Source organism: Saccopteryx leptura, chromosome 8 (assembly GCF_036850995.1).
Source record: "Saccopteryx leptura isolate mSacLep1 chromosome 8, mSacLep1_pri_phased_curated, whole genome shotgun sequence".
Taxonomy (NCBI): domain Eukaryota; kingdom Metazoa; phylum Chordata; class Mammalia; order Chiroptera; family Emballonuridae; genus Saccopteryx; species Saccopteryx leptura.
This window is the reverse complement of record NC_089510.1, coordinates 60,623,026-60,638,099: the sequence shown is the minus strand read 5'-3', so window position 1 is coordinate 60,638,099 and position 15,074 is coordinate 60,623,026. Positions and strand designations below refer to the sequence as shown.

Sequence of the window (15,074 nt, the reverse complement as noted above, 5' to 3'; positions counted from 1 at the left end):
GAGCATGTGATGATGATAGAAAGAGATAAAAACTTCATTCCTATGGTGGGACATGAAAAATAGGTAAGAAATTGAGAGATAGTAAAAAAGAATATTATGTAGGATATGGAGGTAAGTATCAAAAGAGTTGAAAGTGTTCATCTCTGGAGAGAAACAAAATTGAGGGAGGGGACAAGGAACATTGATAATATACTTTCTGTGTGACAAAAACAACGTAAAAAATAGAAAAAGAAAAGAAGAAAACCACCTCAGATTTTACTCATGAGGAGCTGTCTTTATACCTGTCCTGCTCCAGAAACAATGCTGAAGGATTGAGAAGCACCGGGGCTGTGGTGTGCTCTCAACACCCTCACAGCCTTACTAAGACCAGATTCAATGGTCAGGAGAGATCAAAAGAGGTTGCTCAGAGAAAAGACAAGGCTGCCCTGGCCTTCTGTCTAACTGCTCCTTATGGTGATTAGACGAAAATCATCTGCTGACCTTCATTTCCAGAATTGTGTTCATAAATCTTTCACTAGCCAGGCTGTGACCTTCTCTCTCCAAGGTGGTATTCTGAATTTTAACCATTGATTATGGCTGTCCAGCTTGGCAATGTCTCCCCAGAACAGTTTTAAGACTTTGAGCTGAAAGCAATATCTTTGTGGGGTTACCATATTTTACAGCTCTAAGTTGAGTTACCACTAAATAAATGCTCAGACCAGAAACTATTGGGATTCATTTAAACAGTTAAGTAAACCTGAACCTATCAGACTTGGCAAAAGCCCATAGCTATGATTTTGTAGAGGTTATAATAAGTCAGTTTTGAGCTATTTACTGATAGTTACATTTCACTGAGTGCTTAATATATGCTAGGCAGTAATAAGCACTCATATGTATTATCTCATTTAATATTCAAAACAATGGTATGAAAAAAAAAACAATGGTATGAAAAGGTACTATTATTATCTCCATTATATAAATGAGAAAATCTAGGGTTAGAGAGATTAGTAACCTTGCCCAATATCTTCAGCTAGAAAGTATACAAACAAACATCAAAACCAGAATTCGGCTCAGGAACTGCTATTTTTTAATTTTTGTATCTTCTCTAAAGAAAGAGAGCCAGAATACCAGAACATACCATTGAAAAGGTGATGGTACAGTTGAAGACAAGTATATTTCTTACGTGAGTCTTCATCTACTTAAACATCAGAGAGTTTCAGGAATTTCATATAAATAGTTACAGCATTCATTATATTAGTACTTGCAGAGTTTTGCCTTATCACTTAATTCTGAGACTTAATAATTTATAGGTCTTCAGAGAACAATATTTGAGCTGAACTCTTTTCAAAAAGATTCTTTGGACCTTTACCCTAAAATACCAAACTGTAAGTTTTAATGTAAAAATTTGGGGGGATTGAGAGCCAAAAATGAACAGAAATGAAACTCACTATTCCATTAAGCAGAAGAATTGTGTCAGCAGCAAAAGCTGGAAACAGTCACAGAATGAAATACTGGACCACAACATATCCTCCGGCCATGGAAGTGTGCTTACAGATATGCCTTGCTTTGTACAATAGCTATTTTCTTCAAAACCTAGGGATTAATTAAAGATTTGCAAGTAGGATTGTAGTCTAAAAACCCTGGGAATCAAATTTCTAAAAGACAATTTTATTAATTAACATTTTGAAATGCAATTTATTACCTACATTATATAATTTGTAACAGACCTCCACAATTTTTCCCAATTTTTCTTTCATGATTTATCATTCACTGTATCCTATCCCCAACCCTAACTGCTTCATGAGGGCCGGGACTTTGTCTTGTCACTACTATATTCAGCTCCTAGATTAGTGTCCAGCATAACAAAACTTTGCTAAATGAATGAGTTGACCAATCACGTAATCTTTTCCTAGTTGCTGCATGTATGATATATTAATGACACTTTATCCTTGCTTATACTATTCCATCATCCTGAATACTTTTCCAATGCTTCAGTCCCATCCTTTCTGTAAGACCAAGCTCACATGCCAACTCCTTTTTCTGTATTCCTACAGATTATATTTCCATATCTGGTAAAATAGTAGAGGATATAACCCTTGTCTCACTCATTGCTTCCTGACCTTTAACACCTACCTAGAACAATTCACACAGATAAGACAGTAAATGTAAAATTTAATCTAAATTTCACAGACATTGCCAGCTGTCAGCTTTTCTTAAGCTTCTGTTTGTGTCTATCTTCAAAAGCTAGTCTATGAAGTTTCCATGAGGTCAGAAACTGTGTCACTTTACATGTTGAGTCCCAGTGACAAGCAATATGCATGGCACAGATAAATGGATTAATGCATACATCCCAAGATAGCTCTGTTATTAATTAATTAACCAGTGTGTTTGGGAGATTTTCTAGAAGTAATCTTGTTTATTCTTTTAAACTGTGGAGTTCCCTCATGAGAATGCTACCCCATGACCCCTAATTCTGACATTTCTCCATAATCAGTAAAATATACATTTATACCCAAGTGCATCTATACCAGTGGTTCTTAAAATGTGGCCCCTAGACTAGCAGCAGCCCCTGGAACTTGTTGGAAATGCAAACTTTCGGGCCCACTCCAGACCCACTGAATCAGAAACTATGGAAGTGAGACCCAGAAATATGTATCCTAATGAGCCTGTAGGTTATTGTGATGCACACTGAAGTATGCAAACCCCTGACTGGGCACACTGGGCAGAAAGTTGTTATCACTATTCTGACATAAACAACAGAATGCTTCCTAGATCTAACCAACAGTGTCAACATTCCTATCACAGGAGTCAAGTTTTCTCTTCTGAGGAAGCCAGATTTCATTTTAGGTGAGCCAACAGAAACAAATTAGTAAATCCTGAACAAAAGATCAGTGGATTAACCCACTGATGTCACTACTCTAATTTTTATAGCATGACAAACAGTATGTCTTAAAAACTATCATTTGAAATAATATCCCAAAGATGCATGTCATTCTGGTGGTTGCATCAGAGGAAAATGAGTGAATTGGAACCAGAAAAGATGGAGAAAACTAATGAGAGCAGCAAGGGCCAGCAGTTCATAGAAAAGTAAGAAGGAATGGAACTAGTTGTGGACCAATCACAGCTGGTGTCAAATGAGTGGGGAGAGGTACTGGGAGGGGAAGGAAGGAATATGATAGTGAGAGTAAACAGGGCAGCAGCTTCCAGCATCAGGTAGGAATCTAGTCATGCGTGAGGAATGTCACATGTTGTGGTCAAAGGACACCAAATACTGCATCTAATTCAAAGCAAAGGGGCTACCATGATAATGAGGAGTTTAAGGCAAGAATCCAACCCACACAGGAACATAAGAATAAGCCTAAGGGTCAGATACAACCACCAAAGCAGAAGCTATTGTTATGAGTACCGATTTTATATTTGGTTCTTTATATATCTTCTCTTTATTTGTCCCATTAACCTTGAAAGAGCCATTGTACAAATGAAGACTCAAAGACACAGAGATATATCTTACCGAAGTCATTAGCAAGTTTCTAGACGTGTATGTGATTTCAAATTTTGTAATCTTTCTACCACACAAATGAGCTTCCCAGACAGACCAAGCAGTTATTCAAGGTGAGCTGAGGCCCTGGGTGGTTGGATCAGTGGTAGAGCTCAGTTGGCTTGGCATGTGGAAATTCCAGGTCCAATTCCCAGTCAGGGCACACAGGAGAAGTGACCATCTGATTCTCCACCTTTCCCCCTCCCTTTTCTCTTTTTCTATCACTCACTCTCCTGCAGCCATGGCTCAAATGGTTTGAGCAAGTTGGCCCCGGATGCTGAGGATGGCTCCAAGGCCTTGCCTCATTCACTAAAATAGCTCAGTTGCTGAGCAAAAGAGCAGCAGCCCCAGATGGGGGTTGCTAAGTGAATCACAGTTGGGGCGCATGTGGGAGTCTGTCTCTCTGCCTCCCTGCCTCTCACTTAATAAAAAATTAAAAACAAAACAAAACAAAAGGTGAGCTGAGGAAAGGAGGTTGCAACTCCATGCTTACTTTAGCCCTGGGTTTGGAAGCAGCCTAAGGCTCAGGAGAACAGTGGGCTCTTTCTCAACCCACCTGAGAGCAGGCAGGAACTGCTGCTGTTTTCCCAAGCCTGGCTCTCATTGGTCCAAGGTTGGGGGGAGACTGAGCCTGCAGAGATCAGACATCCTGAAGGTTACTAAAGTGTACACTAAATGTTAGGTGTATGTTAACAGCTAGATTAGTTTTTCAGTAACTAATTGACCTACCAAACTTGAAAAAAGCATAACATAGATGTTCACTGATGGTTAAGCTGATGGACTCTGAAGCTGGTCTGCCATTGACTAGCTGTGTGATCTGGGCATGTTACTTAATGTCTCTGTGCCTGTTGTCCTCTCCTTGAAATAGAAATAACAACAGCGCCTGCCTGACTAAATTGTAACAAGATAAAATGGGTCTATACATGCATATAATATATATTTAAATTTATATATGAGTCAACATATATACTTATATATAAAGGCACAGTGTTTGGTACATAGTAAAAGATACATAAGCATTATTTCAAGAGACGCAGCCATCTCCTCAACTACACTTTCACTGTTTCACAGGAATAAAGCATGAAATGATGAAACATGAAGAGATTGGCTGGGTTTCAGTCTAAGTAGATTTGTTTAAACATTTATAACTGAGTCTAATATCTAGTGTACTATGCTTTATTAAAAATTATATTAATCTATTGATAAAGATTTGGAAAAGGAAAAGAATTTACTATTATCCAATTACCATTATTTAAATATTGCCACCTTTTTTATATTACCATCTACCCTTTGTCCAGGGACATAAAAATTTTACATTATTGTGATCAATACCTATATCCACATCATTGTTTTTTTATAATTATTATCATATCACAAGTATTTCTTATTACAACTCCTGCATATAAACATGTTAATGGCTGTTGAATAGTTCACCTCACTAAATTTTATTATTATTTGTATGATCAAGAAATTGAGCTTACTAACCATAAACTCTTATACTTTGGATAACTTTCACCTGGACACAAACAAACAAAATAAGCTTCTTCTATCTAAAAGGATCAGTAGACAATCAAAACATCAGAAAATATGACCATGGGGCTTTTTTTTTTTTTTTTGATTATTGGTTTTTAAATTGTTTGATACAATGAGGGATCAAGAGCAATTATTTTTTAACAGTATGTTGCTAATGACTGAGAACTGAAAGATAATCAAATGTCCTTTCCATAATGTCAGTAAAACACTAAAACTCTCAGCTCTTGAACTGTTGGCATTATTCTGTTTCTCTTTTCCTTTTTTAGGGGGACATGCTGGTTAGGGTTGGGAGGGAGGAGAAAACTATATCCACCAAATCAACTTTACATATGACTGCTGTATAAATAAACTAATCTTAATTGTAAAGAAGACACGTGTGAATGTAAAAAAAAAAAAAAAAAGAAAGAAAGAAAAACATAATGTACAATCTGCTGAGCAAAAATGCGCCTGAGTTAGCCAAAGAAATAGGAGAGACCAAGGTGCCAACCGTAAACCCTTAACCAGAACATACCTACTGTAGTTCCTATATAAACACATCACAAATGCTGTCCTTACAAACTCAGAAGTGAAAAGAATCTTGCTTCTAATCTACCCTTGTTTCACAGGTGAAGAAACAAGAATAGAGAAAGGAAATGACCACCTCACTCACACAGTGAGCTAAGGCAGGAATCAGGATTCCAATCCAAGTCTCCAGAAGCCAGGATCTTTTCCACAAAGTTCAGACATAGTTGGGCTTCCATTGTGGTCACAATCATGCAATCTACAAACAGCCAAGTAGCAATTTCCCTGCAGTCATAGTGCTTTCTCACTTGGAACCAAATTCATTGTTCAGCCCAGTTCAATTGCTCAAACCAGATACAGACAGAACAACTTCAGTCACACAACTCACAGCATCAAAATGCTTAATTCAAACCTACAGTGGGGTCCTTAAAAATGAATGTGACAAGTATGACAACCCTGTTTTATTTTCTACAGATGTCAAGAATAAAAAGAATCAAGTAAAGGAAGAATACCAACAAGCTAAATAAGCAGTTCTTTTATAATAAGAGAGTAGAAATCAATAGACAAATAGAGTTAAAAAGTAGCTTAGGACACTGAACTCCAGAGAAAGAAGAAAAAGACTTTTTCCCCCAGTTTCCACTATTGAATAGAGAATAAAACCTGAACCCAGGTTTGCAGGGTATCATCTAATATTTGTTTTATTTTATCAGAACATTTTCTATGCCTCAGTGAATCACCCCACTAGACAATCTCAAAATCCCAACCATATGCATACCCCAGTTTGAAAAGCTTGGCCTTAGAGAATCGACCACGTAGGTACTCAATAAATGCTGCTTATTACATAAAGCAATCAATCATCTTGTTTCCAAATCACTGTGGTTGACTCCTTTGCCTTAGTATTATTGAGGGTTTTGCTATATTTGCATTAGTAGTTTTGTTTTTTGGTACTGATGTTGATGCAAAGTCCATAAATAAAAAGGACTTGTATCATCTCATTTTAAATTATCTGTAGGCTTGCAAATAAAGTGGCATTTACACGGCAACCTTTCTTTTGATACATAGCAAATGCTTTTCCTTTAAGTTCCAGAAGAGAATAAGTAAACCAAATTCAATTTTAAGTTGTGCTGGAAATGTTGAAAATATTTTAAAGTGGAAGAAGAGACTTTGGAGAAAACTGCTTAAATAATATAACTTCAAACAATCCAGATTATAACAATTACAACGATCATGTAATAAATCTTGTGCAATTATCTTATTTGTAGAGCCTCTAAGCCCAATTTAGTATGTGAATAAAACCAAGGGCAAAAACATCCCAACATTTTCTGCAGTCAGAAACCTATCTAAAATTTCAGTATGTAAAGAGCTGAAAGGCATCTCCTTTTTGCCTCGTGCCGAGGTTTGCTGGCCCTGTTTACATGAGACGCGTTTGAGGGTTTGAGAAAAACTTAATTGTTTCACATGGATGACAAGTGTAGGATTGAATGGGACAGAGGAGACCGACACTTGGCAGACTGGCATCGCTGCTTCCTCCTGTCTGCTGGTGAAGGGAATGTTTGATGTGTTTAGTCATCTTCTGAGTAGCCTCTGAAAGCTTCTGGATTTTTTTCCTGCAGTCTAGTCCCTTTGGGCTGCTTCTCAGGCTAACGGCCAGTCCACAAAGGGAAGAGGAGACACAAAAAACTAACCACAGAACGGCAGCTTCCCTTCACTTTTTTCCACAGAGTTTAAAGCCTTGCTTTCAATTATCTGTCCTCTCTGAGTCACTGGCGGTAGGGTTTGTTTCAGGTAAAATGCAAGACAGAGTATGTGCTAAAGAAAGAATGACAATTTCTGTAGAGAGACAACAGGTGTCCTTTGAGACTTCTGCCAAGGCCCCATCCATTGCATCACCGTCCCAAAATACTGTGGTCTGCCTGGGTGGGAGTCCTACATTCCCAGGGACAAGGAGACAGAGGCTGTTTCAAAAAGTAGCTGAAGAGGAGAGCAAACTAAAATTAGAATTATAGACATAGATCCTGGAAAAAAGTCCCACCGGGCTCTGACACAAGGATGCTAATAAGGAGATGAGGATGAAGACGCTGGGGAAACCATGTGTCATCTTAGCCTCAGACACTCACCATGTCTAGTTTCTATCCCAAGGCTGTAGCACAAAAATTAGGCCTCTCTTCTACATGTACATTTTCTTTTCTTTTTTTTCTACATGTACATTTTCTTTTTTTTCTCCTACATGTACATTTTCTTAACACTAAGGAGGATGATAATAAAAGTCGAGGCCCTGACCGTAGGAATCCTGTAGTGTTCCTGATAAGGGACACAAGTCCATGTTAGAGTTGCATAGTAACCACCCCGACCACCCTGTAGTTTATCTATTGATTCATAAATGAGAGTGTACATCCTAACCACTTGAGGTGTTTCTTAATATCTGAGTCCCATGTACCATGGTCAGGTGATTCTGATGTGCACCCCTGACTGAGAATCTCTGTTCATGGCCAGATTTTACACAGTTTATATTTAAAACCCAGCCAAGGTACAATACTTGACCCAATACATCTCCATCCCCAACTCCACAGAGGTTATATGACTGTCAAAACTAAGTCTGCGCCCCTTGGTGGGCAGAGCGTCGCCCCCTGGTGGGCGTGCGTGCTGGGAGGATCCCGGTCGGGCGCATGCGGGAGTCTGTCTGACTGTCTCTCCCTGTTTCCAGCTTCAGAAAAATACAAACAAATAAATAAATAAAATAAGTCTGAGCAACATAAAAATAAATTGAGATATTCTAGGAGTTATTATAAAATATAAACAATAAGCTCCAAACAATCCCTTTTGGTAAATGAAAGCCTCTGTGGAAGTCAATACTGATGATTTGTTCCGTGTCTACGCAGTGTGCTTGCTGCTAGAACTACGAAGATGGCGAGGGACCGAGTTCTCCCTCCTGGATCTCACTCACGGTCTAGTGAAAAGACAAACACAGCTAATAGCGATGGAATAATGATTCTAAAGAACTCTAAATGCTTTATTGCTATGAGTTTAATTTTGTATTCATGATGTTATGGTATGGGGCTTGGCGTGGGTGCAATAATTGTTATTTTACAGAGAAACAAAGTTGAGTTGCCTAAATCATTTAGTCTTTCTGAGCCTCTGTTTTGTTATCTATAAAAAGAAGTTAAAATGTCTAATCTCTGGGTTTTAAAGGAGATACCTAATAAAAAGCCCTTGGAAAAAAACACAAAGTGTCTTAAGAATGTTCTTTATGGCTGTTAATACATGAAAAATCAGAAAACCAAATTTTAACAAATCTCATATATTATTACTGGTCACTTAGTAGGCACAAAATCCCATGCCTAGAAGGGTTAGTACTTCAGAAGCGTAAAGGCAGAAAAGAACAGGGAGAGGAGAATGACAGGAGGGAACTGGCCACCTCTGGACTCGCTACTCATGCTAACAAGCCTCATAACAGCCACCTAAGTCAGACGATAGGTTACTAGCTAGGTATCTAGGCAGCTGGAACAGCTTTTAGAGTAGATAGTTAGCTTGAGCTCAAATGTTCTCCCACACAACAATTTTGTTTAAAGAAAGCAAAGGGGGGACAGAAGACAGGCACTGTTGCTGTGGAATGTTAAGTGCCTCTGTGGTGGTCGCTAATTACCATATGACTTCATATTCTAGCCTGCTGGGTAACCTACTCACATTCTGAAAGATAAATGCTATACAGTGCTGGACATATGTAAGAGACATACAATGTTAGAAGTCCTGAACCTGTCCATGTCTCCCTAGAATGTAAGCTCCTGGAGGGCAAGCCAAGCACTATTTTTATCTCTATTCCCTGCTTTTAACAATGTGCCTGAAATGATGTGGCGACTAAGTAAATGAATTAAATAAAATGAACTTCCTGTATATTTAAGAATTTTGAGACTCAGAGAGCAAAAATGATTTGTCCAATGATGCAATACCATTAAAACTGGGTTAATAACAGGGATCTCCTATGTCCGGTGCCTACTGTATGTATTATATTAAGTTATTTATGTGTTTTATTTTACTTATCCCACCACAATGGCCTCAGTTTTTTGATTGTTGTTTCTAACCACAAAGTAGTTTTCTTAACATCGCTTCCTGGTTCCCTAAATGAGTTACCACACAGACATTTTCTTTTTCTTCTGTAGGGTGAACCATACCTATTTCAGAGAAATGACTGCTCTATTCATGAAATGCACTAGCTCATGGTCCTGGCTGGACTCTAATGGGGGGTGTGAAACCCAGAACGGAGTTGAATCATCCTTGAGAACACATATGCAGTTCTGTATAGAAAAAGCAGGTCAGGTTACTGACTTCTATGTTCTGGAATAAAACTGACGTTTCTATAGCTCTCCTGGTAGCCAAACTTATTTTGCCTCTCCTAATTGATATTCTTCTGGTGCACAAACATGGCATGATAAACTAATTAAGGCCATTCAATTCAACATATACAATTTGAGTCCCTAGAGTACCATTTATAGGTAAATTATCTGAATCAGGCACATGGGTAGCTAGATCTGAGATTGCATCTTGGTTTTCTTTTATATTCTCTGAACTAAGCACATTGGGGACATAGCAGGTGCTCAATAAAAATTTGTTTGAATAAAGAACACAAGAATTACAATGCTGTTGTAAGAACTGCAGTATATAAAAGACAAGCAAGTACTTAGGTCACATGAAGTATTCCAATAAAATATTATTTAGATATAGGGTAGGTCAGGGAAGATTTTATGAAACAAAGGCCATATCAAATGAATCTCAAGAGAGCTGAACAGAGACATATGACAATGGGAAAAGGGTAAAGTTATATTCACTCTGTTAAGATGTACCTTGATTAAGAAGTCTAATATCACCCTACCATCAGTATATATCAGGACATCGTCAGGAGCTCAAAATGGACCTAGTAAATAAGTGTTTAAAGATAATTGGGTGGTAAAAGTAAATGGCTTGAGGACGAGCAGAGAGGGTATTTAAAAGTGAGTTTGAAAGCTATATACTTGTATTAACCAATGTCTCCCCAATAAATTTAATACAATTTTTTTAGAAAGTGAGTTCTTTTTTTGACCTACTCATGAGGCAGGCAATTTCTTTTTCTTTCACTTGCATTCTATCCAAAGACAACAAGAAGACCTATACCATGATTACATATCCAGGGGTTTCCATATTGACTACAGTGAGATTATATCAAATCTTCTCTTCTGAGGTACCCGAAGTGATGTCACTTCAGATATAATCAGTTTCCCAAGATCTAGACCTGTGCCTTTCAACTTTAATGTGTATATACATGACCAGCAGATCTTAATAAACTAAATATTTGTTTCAGTAAATCTAGGGTGGAGTCTGAGATTCTGCATCTCTAACTAGTTCCTAAGAAATTAATGCTGCTTTAATGCTCCTGTTAATGTGGTCTGTGGTCTGTGGAGTGCAAATTGAGTAGCAAGGGCCTAGACCAGTGGTTAACTTTGGCTATTCATTAACATCAGTTGGGGAGATTTTTCAAAATACCTATGCCCAAGTTTCACTCCAGAAGCAATTGAACCAGAATGTCTAGAGATGTGGCCTATGCATCTTTATGCTTTAAAAGTTCTACAGGTGTTTTTAACATGCCAGCCTGATGTTGATAGCATAGCTAGACAAAGAAAGATGTAATATAGTTTTTAGGAGATGCAAAAAAGAGGGAGGATGATGATGATGATGATAGATGATAGATAGATAGATAGATAGATAGATAGATAGATAGATAGATAGAACAAATCTCTTTCCTCACTCTAAATCAATGCTTCTCAAACTTTAATGTGAATAAAAATTATATGGGTATTTTGTTAAGATTCTGACTCAATAGTCCTGGAGTAAAGAGTAAGATTCTGCAGTTGAAAACTAGTTTTCAAACCACATTTTGATTATCAACAGCCTAAATCAGTGGTTCCCTAACATTGCTGCATCTGGGATCTTTTCAAACTCCTCAGATCTCTCTTCTACTTTAACATTGTGATGTTATTGGTATGTGGTGAAACTTAGGCATGAAGCTGGTCAAAAAGCATGCCAGATGATTCTACCGTGCAGCAAAATTTATGAACTACTACTGCAAGGTAAAATTCCGTCAAGGCTGTTCAGACTGTGCACCAACCAAAGCAAATTTTTGAAGCAATATTAGTTACTCTGATACATAAAGATCACTGAAATTAGATGGTGACTTGATTGCTAGGTCAATTGATTTATTTTTCTCTCTTCTTTACTCTGGATGACAGGAAGTGATGCAAAGCAATAAGCAATGAAGCAAAAGAAAATTTATCTTACTTGTAAATAACAAGTTTAACTTGCTGGGGACTTTAATGAATGTTCTAAGGAAGATTTTCAAATGCTGGAGGTAATGTGAAAGTTGTCGACTGTCAATGACAGGACTCAAGATTAACTGGGCCATTGGATTTTTGGAGGGGATGAAGAACTTTTAAACCCTCCAACTGAATCATGTCATTATACTCTTTGAATCTACCCTAAAAGATTTATCAGTAGAAAGAAATAATTATGTGTACTTACATTTGGGAATGTCTTCCTAGAAATAGTTTTGAATCTGTCGGAGAAAGAATTTTGTACATGGCAGCATAAAGTATGAAAGATGCACCAATTTGAATGGAATATAGATAGGCACCTTTTAATATATTCTCTTTTTCTTCTATAATAAACACTTTAAGTTAGCTACAATTTTTAGCTGTGCCATTTGCCTCAACTTAGGAAATAAGGCCAATATGTAAAACAATTAGCCATTTTTAATGTGATCACTACCTGACTAATTCAGCTTTGTAAAGAAACTCCAAGAACTAACACGCATGACGATTTTCATCATGTCTTTTGCATGAGGCAATTATGGTACTTTTGTAAAATTACCACAATTTTGCTCAGGAAAAAGTATTTATTGCTTTTTGGTCAATGCTGTTATTCATGCCTGTATCACTGTATCTAGATAGGCATAGAAATTCTGGCCAGATTTTTCACAAATATATTTCTCAGATTATTTCTCCTTTAAAAACTCCCAAGACTAGAACTTTATTGCTGTCAGTTTGAGATATAGTATAAACCACCTACAACTTTGAGTGACATGTAGTATATTTTATGAGCAAAATAGGGAAATAAAAATTGGTTGCTAAGAGATACATCCTCTTTATCATGGGCCAGAAATTAGTATATAAATTTGAGGCCAACATATTACCAAGAATTCTTGCAAAATAAAGGTAATAGTAACTAAATAGCAGGTGTATCTAAGCACACTTACAAAAAACTATTTTCTAATAAAATTATATTCTCTATATCTGTTATTAATTTCATGTTCCAGTAATACTTAATCAACTGGAATATTACAGACCTCTATGAATTAAGACTGGCTTCTCATTTTAAAATGGATTCAACTATAGACTTAATAAACATATACCTCATTATATTTATAGACATGGATTTTCTCATATACATGCATCATTGTTAGTCATGGAAACTTCCACCAGCAAATTATAAGAATAATTTGTCTAAACTAAAAATTGCCAGCTAGTCTAAATCCATGTCAATTCAGTTCTTTTCGTGCTCTAAACGCTTACCTACATTCAAATAATTAACTCTACTAATCAAATACTTAAAATACTTTTTTGAACATACAACTGCTATCATTCAACATGCTAGTTTTATTAATCAGCCCAGAAATAGGTAACCCACCACCATTCCCTGATCCTGGGCACATTAGCACAATGACTGACATTCCTAGTTTAAAAATAAAACCTTGTTTCAAATATAGCTCTCGAGTGCTGGGTAATGAATATAGTTTCATAAAAGTTGACATCATTTTTTCTCATTTGAACAGAATTAAGTATTTCCACTGAATATCTGACCACATCACTCAAGGTTCTTACAACCAGGTGGGTGTTTTAAGGAGGAGGAAGAGGAGGAGAAAGAAGAGAGCTGCATAGATGGAGTTAAATTCAGAGAATATCCAACCTTACAATTTTAATAGCCATTTTGCTTATGTGAATTAAATATGCCATCAGAAGTTGAATTTTACAGTTCATTTCCCAGTTAGTATGTGTACATCATACAGAATTGCTGAGGAGGAGACTATTAAAATATACATGTCCACAACTAGTAAATGCATCATGCTTGGGAGTCAAGCAATACTCCCGATACACTGTTCTTCTTAGAGGTCAGTTCTAACGCACACTGTTTCAAATAGACCCAATTTCTCTGCTGATATATATTGAAAATGCAGTAGGATGTGGTCATACACACCCAGAAATACCATCTTCGTGGGTTGAGGGTGGGGAATCCAAACATTTTTTATAGCAGTGCATTATTGGATATTGAATACAAACATTCCCATTAGCAATCCTAAGGCAAATGATATATATTTATTTAAGCCCATCCATTCCATAGAAGAGAAATTGCTTCACCAACACATCTCTCCTTCCCCATCATCTAAAGATTCTCCCCCACCCCAAAAAATAAATAAATACAAACAACTCGTCACACTTCACTAAGCAACTGATGGAGTATTAAACACTGTCCTCCAAGCTGTGGGAGTTAAAAAGAAGTGGCCCTCCTGCCAGGATTCCCCGGTGCTGCAACGGACATAGCATCTCCTCCTATCGACCTAATACGAAGCTGGCTCCCCGAGCACTGCAGTCCCCTCGCTGAGGACTGCTCTGGCCACACGCACATGCAGTGGGAAGTCCCCCGATAGGGACAGCTACATACCTTTGCTCTCCATTTCGGTCCCCTTCGACTGCTGTGAAGTTCAATGGAAGTTGGCCGGAAGATGTGGGCCCGCTTCAGGTTCCCAAATCTGGGAAGTCAATCTGATGATTTCGCCCGTACTTCCTTCCTTTCCCTCAGGCTTCCTGAAAAATGGGATTTCTTAAACCTTGAAGCTGCAATCAGCCACCAAAGGACACTTAGCGGCAGCAGCCAATTGCCTCTATGGGGGATAGATTGCGAAGCACATCTGGCATTGAAATGCATACACAGTGCCGGCTCAGCTTATGTTTTACCTGGGTCTGGAAGCTGCAAGAAGGAGCTGTCCTCCGATCTTGGTGCTGCAGGTGTAGTGACAGATCATCCCACTTTGCTCTCTGGATGTACGATTTGCATGGGCGCTGGCACGCATGCGCAGAGCATCCCCCCTCCCCTTTTCGCTACCTCCCGCTCCCCCCGCTCCTGCCCCCTTCGCTGCTCTCCCCAATAAGGTCCCAGTTATCCCCGCCGAAGAGCTGTAGCATTTGGTCACAGGGAAGCGCTGCTAATAGTAAGCGCCGGACTGGATTTTCCTTTGCGAACTAGAAAATGGATTGGATTGGGATCCCATATGATTTTCCAGGATGGATTACAGAAGCCCTGGAGGAGACGATGGTCCCTGAGCTGGGTACAATCTTACTCAGAAGGCAGGGGGTGGAAAGGAAGAGAAGGGAATTTACGAGTCCCACTTGAGGGTCATAATTTGGGTTTCTTTACTCTCTGCTGCAGTAACTTCCCGGGTGCA

The 15,074-nt window shown here is 38.1% G+C and overlaps 1 protein-coding gene across 1 annotated transcript in view; it reads right to left on the bottom strand.

The window, feature by feature from the left end:
• Positions 1-14,718, bottom strand: part of FGF12 (fibroblast growth factor 12) — a 614,102-nt gene extending 599,384 nt beyond the window's left edge. Inside the window, exons 1-2 of the mRNA XM_066347563.1 lie at positions 14,587-14,718; positions 14,294-14,436 (exon numbers count right to left, since the gene is read on the bottom strand). Of these exons, the coding sequence (XP_066203660.1) occupies positions 14,294-14,306 (13 nt within the window). The 5' untranslated portion in view covers positions 14,307-14,436; positions 14,587-14,718. The remainder of the gene's footprint in view (positions 1-14,293; positions 14,437-14,586) is intronic.
• Between the last annotated feature and the right edge of the window lie 356 nt (positions 14,719-15,074).